We start from the raw sequence: 9,999 nt of genomic DNA, 5'->3' as shown, positions 1-9,999 counted from the left end.
GCACATCTGATCAATTCATGGAGAGTCCAGAGGACAAATGCTCCCCCAGTCATATGGAATAAAGCTGACGGGTTCAAGCACCAGCAGAGCGCAAAAAAGGGGTTCAGCTTCCCAGAAAGGCAAAGAAGGTTAATGATTAGACAAAGAACAAGCACATAGACATAATATATAAATATAAGCAAAACCTTAGGCTGGGTTCACACTGCGTTGTGTGAACCCGTTTAACGGACTACGTTACACCGCGGCATAACACAGTGTAACGTAGTCCGTTAACGCCGCCATTACTTGCTATGGCAAATGCATCGCATCCATCTGCACTAGCGCTGTGCCAAAGTCGGCAATTGCGTTAGTGCAGTCCGTTTAACGGATTTGTTGAACGGACTGCACAACGCAAGTGTGAACCCAGCCTTACAGCCATTAAAACTTAGTATTAAAATCATTAAGGCAATTTTTAGTTCTACATATATATATAAAAGATGTCAATAATATATAAATGGATATAAAAAATCTAAAAATATATATATATATATATATATATATATATATATATATATATATATATATATATATATATATATATGAAAAAATAGTCAGCCCACATTCATTAAAAGCCTGCAAAAATCAGATAAAAACTTCAGTAATTTCATTAAGACCATGAGGTTTCAGGCTGCCTAGCTTGTAAATCCCATAAACCTCTTTTCTGTTCAGCTTCATGACTCTATTAGGGACATATTCTGGGATCTGATCAATAGGACTAATTTTTACGGCTTTAAAATCTTTATTATGTACCAAGGTATAGTGCCTAGAAAGGCCATGGGTAAAGAGACCATTTTTTATATTATATCCATGCGAATTAAGTCGGAGGTGTAATGCTTGTGTAGTCCTCCCGACATATTGTTTTCCACAGGGGCACTAAATAACATAAATCACAAAATCGGAGTTGCAGTTCAAGAAAAAGGGGACCATAAAACTCTTTGGTAGTTAAAGAAATAATATTCTTAGTTCTGTGATAAATACTAAGGCAGCAAAGGCAATTCTTGGTACCACATTTTAAATATGCCCTTATTTGTAACCTCATTAGCATTAATATTTCTTTTCAGGCGACTGGGGGCTATTAGGTCCCTGATAGTGGGAGCCCTTCGGAATGTGATAGAGGGATTCCTTGGAAGGAATTTATTTAATATAGGGTCGTTCAGTAAAATATGCCAATTTTTCTTTAAGGACATCACGAATCTTTTTGTGTTCATCAGAATATTGTGTAATAAATTTCAGTACATGCTTGTCCATAAGAGAGGTTTTTTCTTTATATACAAGTAATGAGAGCTGGTCTAATTTTGCCGAGTTTTTGAAGGCGTTAGAAATCAGATAAGAAGGATATTTTTGGACAGCAAATTTATTCTTCAGTAAATTAGATTGTTCCTTAATATCATCAGCAGTGGTACAGTTTTTTTTCTAATCCGGCGAAATTGGTTATTAGGGATGTTTTTGAGCCATTTCTTGTAATGCCCACTGCTAAAATGAATGTACCCATTAGTATCGACTTTTTAAAAAAACGTTACACTACATACTTTATTATTTACAATAAATAAGGTGACCTCTAAAAAATTAATAGAAAGATTGTTAAAAATAAGCCGTAAAGGAAAGACCCCTATTGTTAAAATTTATTTGCTGAATATAATCCTCAATATTACTGTTAGAATTATCCCAAATAAAAAATAGATCGTCTATAAATCTCTTATAAAAAATGATGTTTTTGCCCCAAATGCCATTTAGACTAAAAATCTCTTCAAAGACCCCCATAAATAAATTTGCATACGTCGGTGCTACTTTTGAGCCCATTGCGGTGCCTTTGATCTGATGGTAAAATACATTTTCAAAAGTAAAAAAATTATTATTCAATATAAAATCAATACCTTTCAGAATAAAGTGCTTCTGATAATCTATTGTCGGATTTTAGAAAATGATCAAAACAAATCAAACCGATATTATGTGGAATGTTAGAATAAAGTGATGTTACGTCCATGGTAACAAAAATATAACAAGGTTTCCATGGTATTTCATTAAGAAGCCATAATAAATGCGTGGAATCCCGAAGATGACTCTTAAGATTAAAAACATGGGGTAACATGATTCTGTCTAATAATGAAAAAAAACTTTCTGTGCATAAAAAAACCCCAGTATTCCGTTCTTCTACCACCTTCACAAAGTGCACAAAAATTTGCATAATCCACCACGCACGTTATGAAAATTATGCATGACGTGGGTAGTGGATGCAGTTTTTCGACACATCCGCTGCCCATTCTAAAGTCCGGGGAGAAGGGGGTGGAGTTCCGGCCGCGCATGCGCGGTAGAAAATGTTAGACGCGACGTACGAAAAAACGTTACATTGAATGTTTTTTCATGCCGACAGTCTGCCAAAACAAGGCAGACCCAGTGCACAACGGACGTGATGTATGGCCATACGTCGCGATCTGTCGGCAATACAAGTCTATGGGGAAAAAAACGCATCCTGCAGGCACATTTGCAGGACCCGTTTTTTTCCCAAAACTACGGATTGCGACGTACGTCACACGACGCAAGTGTGAAATAAGCCTTAAGGACGCGATGGACAGACAAATTGAGGCACTAGCCAAAACAGCCTTTGAGGCAATGGGCGCTTCGCTCTGCCCCAGTTTCGCCTCCACCTGTGTGGCAAAGGCCATCTCTGCCTGTGCAAAAATTCTTTGCCGGGGCATTTTAGCTTCGGCTTCTCGAGACGAGCTAGCCGAACTTGCAGACCAGATTAACCACGCTGGCAAATACCTTCTAACTGCCTCCCTGGATGAAACCGCTTGAGCGGCCAGAGCAAGTAGCCGCATCGTGGCTATTCGCCGCATCCTTTGGCTGAAGGCATGGAGCGCAGATACCACTTCCAAAAAGTCCCTTACCAACTTTGCCTTCCAGGGTTCCAGGCTGTTTGGAGCTCGCCTAGACCAGATAATTTCGGACTCCACCGGAGGCAAAAGCACCGCTCTCCCTCAATCTAGGCCCAAACGCTTTTTCAACAGAAAGGGCCCTCGGCCCTTTCGGCTGTTTTGCTAATTTGCAGCCTCGGATTCCTCATCGCAACAGGAGCGCCACTCTGCTTCGGGCGAACGACGGAAACCTTCTTACAAGCCAGCCCCCAGCTGGAGGCCTAAGAGCCAACCTTCAAGGGCCTCTGGGTCCCGTTCCAACAGATACCGTTCTAATTGACGGGTCGCCCTCACCTGGAAACCTTTCCAGGGTGGGAGGCAGACTTTTTGCTTTCAAGGACGCCTGGTTGTCCGTGGTCAGCGATGCCTGGGTCAGGGAGATCGTCACCTCCGGTTACCAGATCGAGTTTTCTTCCCTCCCAGAAAATCGCTTCTTTCTTTCTCATCTACCAAGACTGCCTTCCCAATTACCCAGCTTTCTTCGAGCAGTATATTCTCTGGTCGCCGTTGGTGTAGTCGTTCCTGTCCCTTCAAACGAATGTTTTTTAGGATTCTACTCGAATCTCTTCGTAGTCCCGAAAAAAAAAAAGGCTCTCTTCGTCCTATTCTGGACCTTAAATTGCTAAATCGTCACGTTCGTCTCTGCCACTTCAGGATGGATTCCCTATGGTCAGTGATAGCCGCCATGGAGCCGGGGGAATTTCTCTGCTCGGTAGACATTCAGGATGCTTACCTACATGTCCCTACATGTCTGAGGCATCAGAGATTCCTTCGGTTTGCAATTCAGGACAATCACTACCTATTCACGGCCCTCACTTTCGGACTGGCATCTGCCCTGAGGGTTTTCACCAAGGTCATGGCGGCTGTCATGGCCATTCTTCGTTTCAGGGGGATTCTCATTATCCCTTACCTGGACGATCTCCGGATCAAGGGTTCTTCTCATCAAGACTGTGCATGGAGTCTTCAAATTTCTCTGGACACTCTGACCCGTCTCGGCTGGATCATCAACCGAGACAAGTCCTCTCTGACTCCCTCTCAGTGTCTGACATTCCTGGGCATGGAATTCGACACAAACTTGGCTCTGGTATTTCTCCCGAAGGACAAGTTTTCCGTTCTCCGCAAGGCAGTCCAGTCTCTAAAACATCCATCCCCCCATCCCCTATGATTCTGTATGGGAGTTCTGGGAAAGATGGTTGCTTCCATGGAAGCCGTGCCTTTCACCCAGTTCCACACCCGCCCCCTCCAGCTATTCCTTCTGTCCACCTGGAACAGGTCCTCGACTTCCCTCGACCGTCCAGTTCGTCTGCCTCTCCATGTCCGGCAGTCCCTAACCTGGTGGGCCCTGTCCTCCGTGGCAAGTGATCACCACCGACGCGAGTCTCCTTGGTTGGGGAGCAGTCTTCCGACAGCACACAGTGCAGGGTCGCTGGTCCACCCAGGAGGCTCTCCTTCCCATCAACCTTCTGGAAATCAGGGCAATCTTCCTTGCTCTATTACACTGGCAGTCTCTCCTTACAGGCGCGCCTGTCCGCATTCAGTTGGACAATGCCACGGCTGTGGCTTACTTGAACCACCATGGCGGGACCCGCAGCAGTCAGGTGATAGCAGAAACTGCAAAGATTCTCCGTTGGGCGGAACGTCGCGTTCCCGCCATATCAGCCATTCACATCCCGGGGGTCGAAAATTGGGCGGCCGATTTCTTAAGCCTAGCAGCGGGCGAGTGGTCTCTCCATCCTTTGGTCTTCGATCAGATATGCCAGCGTTGGGGCACCCCGGACGTCGACCTCATGGCGTCTCGAATGAACCACAAGGTAGCTCCGTTTGTAGCCAGGACCCGGGGTCCTCTGGCCATCGGCCACGACGCCCTCGTAGTTCCGTGGTCCCAGTTTCAGCTCCCTTACCTGTTCCCTCCTCTTCCCTTGCTTCCAAGTGTCGTAAAAAAGATAAAGGCAGAGGGGATTCCTGTTATCCTGGTAGCGCCAGATTGGCCTCGGCGCCCTTGGTATGCGGAACTTGTGAACATGCTCTCTGATACCCCCTGGAGGCTCCCAGACAGCCCAGACCTTCTCTCACGGGGTCCGTTCTTCCACCAGAGTTCAGTCTCTGAGTTTAACGGCATGGCCGTTGAGGTCGCGGTCTTAAAGGAGTCTGGTTTTTCACACCAGGTCATTCAGACCATGATCAGAGCTAGAAAACCAGCTTCTTCCCGCATTTACCACAGGTACTGGAAGGCTTTCTTTCGATGGTGTGAGACTAACCAAGTTTTTCCGATGTTTTTTTTCCTTCCGGATTTTCTTTGTTTCCTTCAGCCGGGTCTCGAGTCAGGACTCTCCCTCAGTACCCTGAAGGGCCAGGTCTCCGCTCTGTCCATTCTCTTTCAGAGGGACCTATCTTCCATCCCTTAGGTGAGGACCTTTCTCCAAGGAGTTGCACACCTTAATTCTCACTTCCAGGCCCTGTTGGAACCTTGGGATCTCAACCTGGTTCTGGGTGTTCTACAGGCGGCCCCCTTCGAACCTCTTCAGGACATTCCCTTCTTTCCTGGAAGGTGGCTTTTCTGATTTGCTATTACATCAATCAGGAGAGTCTCCGAGTTGGCAACTTTATCCTGCCGACCTCCATTTCTCGTCCTACACCAGGACAAGGTAGTTCTTAGACCTGTCCCTTCGTTCCTTCCCAAGGTGGTGTCCGCTTTCCACATCAATGAGGACCTCATCCTTCCTTCTTTCTGTCCTTCCCCGGTTCATCCCCTGGAAAAGTCTCTTCACAAACCGGACGTGGTCAGAGCCATGCGGATCTATCTTTCTAGAACTGCCTCATTTCACGAATTCGATTCTGTTTGTCATCTCTGAGGACCGCCAAAAGGGTCTTCAGGCGTCAAAGTCCACGATCTCTCGTTGGATTCGCTCAGCAATAACTGAAGCCTGCCGCATTCTTGAGAAACTGCCACCTCCCAAGGGTGCGGGCCCACTCCACCAGAGCTGTCGGAGCCTCTTGGGCTGTTCGCCACCAGCCTTCCACCTTGCAAGGCCGCAACTTGGTCGTCCTTGCACACTTCAAGGTTCTATAGGGTTCATACCCAGGCCTCGTCTGATGCAGGTCTTGGTAGGAAGGTACTGCAGGCGGCGGCTGCGCATTGGCCGACCTGAGCCTTTTCTCTTAGTCCTTTTCTGCCCACCCTTATCTGGGACTGCTTTTGGACGTCCCACGATTGTGTCCCCCAATGAGGCGATAAAGAAAGAGGGATTTTTGGTACTTACCGTAAAATCTTTCTTAAAGCCTTCATTGTGGGACACAGCACCCTCCCTGCTTGTTCTTGGTGCCGTGTTGGGCCTAAAAGCCCTAGTTGAGTTGGTACTTATGTTTTTGAGTTCTGTCGCTTCTCCTACTGCTTTTTACACCAACTGAGGTACTTGGTGCCTGTCGGTGGGTGTATACTGCCAGGGAGGAGCTACCCTTTTCCTTTTCTGCATAGTGTCAGCCTCCTTGCAGCAGCAGCATACACCCCACGGTTATCTGTGTTCCCCCCAATGAAGGCTTCAAGAAAGAGATTTTACGGTAAGTACCAAAAATCCCTTTTTTTATGCAGGAGGCTGAGCACAACAATTTTGATGGCAAGAAATATATAAACTGAGGCGCTATTACTGCTCAGAGATGATGATGATAAAAAACAAATTGTGACAATATGAGCATGCCTTACCTTTACAGCTGGGCCAGACTACTTTAATTTGATGCAGTTTGAGAGATGGTATTGAGTATTAGTTGCATTGTGCAGGAAACTAGTCTGTTGCTCAATTCCTGGTCTATCCCTGACTAGTTTCTGCAGACGTTTTGCATGATACAACCTTTCTAATGACTTTTTGTTTTTTTTTGTTAAAAGGAATCTGTCATTAGGTTCAACTCTAAGCCATTTACGGTATATGAGCATGCAGTTATAGAAAGTTGAGTAAATTTATACTTTAATATCAGCGATCAAATGTCTTATTCCCATAAAATTTCCGTTTTTCTAAATATGTAAATCTGGCTCTAAAGCTTATTTTAAATGAAAGGGGGCATTACCAGTGTGAGACATGTAATGACGGACAGTCTGCTCTCCATATCTACTGTACATGTCTCACACTGGTAACTCCCCCTGTCATTTATAATATGCCCTGCAGTCAGATTCTCATGTAGATCAGTGTCCGGCCCATAGATTTTAACAGCTCAATTACATAGAAGAAAAATGTGTATTTCCAGGTCGTCCCTCATGATAGCACCACAGGAAATAATGGGTGCTGTCATGATGGACTCCTGGAAATACCGTTACCGGTATGACTAACTCCTAGTTTCTCTGAAATAAGATTTCTGATGTCGGATATCAAGTAATCATTTTATTCAGCTTCCTATGACCTACATGACCATATAGACGGCTTAGAGGAGTTGATCCTACTGACAGATTCCCTCAACTCATGTGATCGATTTCTAGTTATTAAAGATTTTTTTTTTTTATTTGCAGGGACCACCCAAAAATCATACGCTTGATACACCAGCCCCAGAACACGCGAAGAGGTTAGTATGTCAATTGCACTTTATAATTTGAATCTTTATGTTTAATTCAACAGGCATTAATGTCTATATTGCATATTTGTTGTAAAGCTTTGTGATTTGGTTCTTGTTGTTGTAGGCAGTGGGGAGTTCACAACATTGTCAAATATAGTGGCTTGTGATGAACCTTAAATGTGTTTACCACTTTTTCTTTTAGAAAGTAGTATAGTGATATAAAATAAAGCCATATAGGGCTCACCCTGCTGCTGCTCTGGTCTCTTGTGTTTTGTCTGCAACAGTAATGTCACTAGTACAGCATGCATCAATATTGAAGCCAATCATAGAGCTTGACGGGTTATGCTGTTTAGATCGGCAATGTAGCTTAGCTCGGTGATTGGCTGCAGCGGTTATGTGTCTTCAGCAGAGACCTCACTACTACAGCACACAACACTGAGACAGGAGAAGAGGGAGAGTGATTGTTATGTAGCTCTATTTCACATCACAGGAAACCTTTTGTGGTCCACTTCTTATTTTTTAAATTGGAAAACCCAATAATTATAATTGCAGGCAATATCCCCTAAGAAGAAAAAAAAGTAACACGATCAGGTTTCCAATTCTCCTTTGTTGTTACTTTGTAGGTAGAGCTAAACCTTTGTCTTTCTGTTCTGCAGCGTCTCATACCCAAAGTTCAGTACTCCTGATTTAAATGGCTTTGTGTCAGGAAGGGGTGGAGGCAAAATGATGAGGGAGAAAGGCTCTCACTATACCAGCAAGTCACCAGATGAGGTATGCATTTGTGGATGATCTTATTTTTCTTTACATAAGTCTGAGATTGCTTGCATGTGTATTATTTTGTGTTCATGGGCTTCACTGGTACATTAGTGATCACTGTCTGTCTTCCCTTTAGGAGGTGGTGGCTCCCGATTTGCCACCGATATCTTTACCAATAAGCACGACGGCACTTCCAAAGATTTCCTTTGGTCTCCAGGTGAAAACTACACCCCCTCCTGCTGCTGTTAGTAAATCTGTTTTCAGCACAGTAAGTTTATTTTCTTTTCCCTTTTCTCCATTGAAAAAGTGAAAATAGTTTATGTATTGTTCCTTTTCTCCTCATAGGCACAGGCTACCAACTCCACAAGTAATCCCTCGTTCACATTTTCATCTCCCATTGTAAAATCAACTGAATCCAATGCACAATCCCCTGGGTCATCTGTAAGTAGCAAGAACCGATATTGTGCCTTGCAGAATCCCTTCATCTGTGTTTATATTCACAATGCTCCAGATGTAAACCTGGAGTATCAAATTGATCAGATTCTATTACTGTTATGTCTGCTGCCAAAATGATGTAACTATCTGGGATGATTTTTAATTTTTCAGATCTGCTACACACACAGGTCTCCTATATATAATTAAAAAACAGTACCAATGTATACTATAGTTAGCGGCTAAGTAGTTCGATTCTGAAGCAATGTTGTATCATTTTTCTAAGTGCCGCCGCGGTTTGGATAATTTGAAGCGTCCAAATGCATTCAATGACTCAGCACGTGTGCACCACTGAAAGTGTCACCACTTTTGATCCCATACTGCTATTAGTGAGCTATGTTTTACAAATCTAGGCTGATGTCACACTTGCAGAGCGGCAATGTATTACAATTCCATACTGTTGGCCTCCCCACTGATTGTCGGCTGGGGGACCTGAAATACACACACTTTGCTACTTGAACATGGCATCTGAGCCTAGCGGTTACAAGCTCCTCTCTCCATCAAGTCCTCTGATTAGACTACCAATGTTTTGCTTTCGGTAAAATGAAAAGGACCTGGAACTTTACCATGCTACGTTGTCAAATGAATTGATTATAGACTTATCTCTATTTTTAAACACCCTGTTTTGTCATCTATCTCGCAGTTTCTCTGCCTTTTTAATCTTGACATTTAGGTGCATTTCTGTTCACAGGTTGGCTTTACATTTAGTGTGCCGGCTACAAAAGTGTCATCATTCTCTTCCCAGACGAATAAGAAATCTGCTACGAGCAGTCCTGGTAAGTAATTTGAGTAGCTGGATGAGGTTTAATTTCCTACTCCTACTCTGCCTTGAAGTTCCATAATATCACTGCATAGGAGTGCAGCTATTTGTCATTGTGTGGGTTCAGCAGCGGGGATCTGCCCGAAGCACTGAGTATGCCGTGACAGTGTTGACTTCACTGCCTCCTCCATACACAGCGCTCATGTGATTGCTGTGTATAGAGCAGGAGTTGATAGCTCATAAGAGACCCACAGAGCTCTGCTATGTAGCCAGGAAGCTGCATTTCCCCTGTAACTGGGGTTAATAAAACAGAAATATTTAAATATTGAAATGTCACCCTAAAAGACTTTTATGACCATATGGGAAGACAATGTGTAAAATATGTGAGGAATGTAAATTTAGATATTGGGGGGGGGGTGTAACAAAATAACTATTTCACTGTCTATCTAAATTACTGTCACCAGCCCTGCCCCTATAAATTGTCCGATAAATAAAAAA

The 9,999-nt window shown here is 43.9% G+C and overlaps 1 protein-coding gene across 2 annotated transcripts in view; it reads left to right on the top strand.

Moving 5' to 3' along the window:
• NUP153 (nucleoporin 153) overlaps nucleotides 1–9,999 on the top strand; it is an 89,606-nt gene that overhangs the window by 59,282 nt on the left and 20,325 nt on the right. For both annotated transcript variants that reach the window (XM_069730838.1, XM_069730837.1), the window contains exons 10-14: nucleotides 7,450–7,502; nucleotides 8,150–8,264; nucleotides 8,386–8,517; nucleotides 8,595–8,690; nucleotides 9,433–9,517. In XM_069730838.1, the coding sequence (XP_069586939.1) occupies nucleotides 7,450–7,502; nucleotides 8,150–8,264; nucleotides 8,386–8,517; nucleotides 8,595–8,690; nucleotides 9,433–9,517 (481 nt within the window). The remainder of the gene's footprint in view (nucleotides 1–7,449; nucleotides 7,503–8,149; nucleotides 8,265–8,385; nucleotides 8,518–8,594; nucleotides 8,691–9,432; nucleotides 9,518–9,999) is intronic.

This window comes from Ranitomeya imitator, chromosome 6 (assembly GCF_032444005.1).
Source record: "Ranitomeya imitator isolate aRanImi1 chromosome 6, aRanImi1.pri, whole genome shotgun sequence".
NCBI lineage: Eukaryota > Metazoa > Chordata > Amphibia > Anura > Dendrobatidae > Ranitomeya > Ranitomeya imitator.
This window is presented reverse-complemented; position numbering and strand designations above follow the sequence as displayed.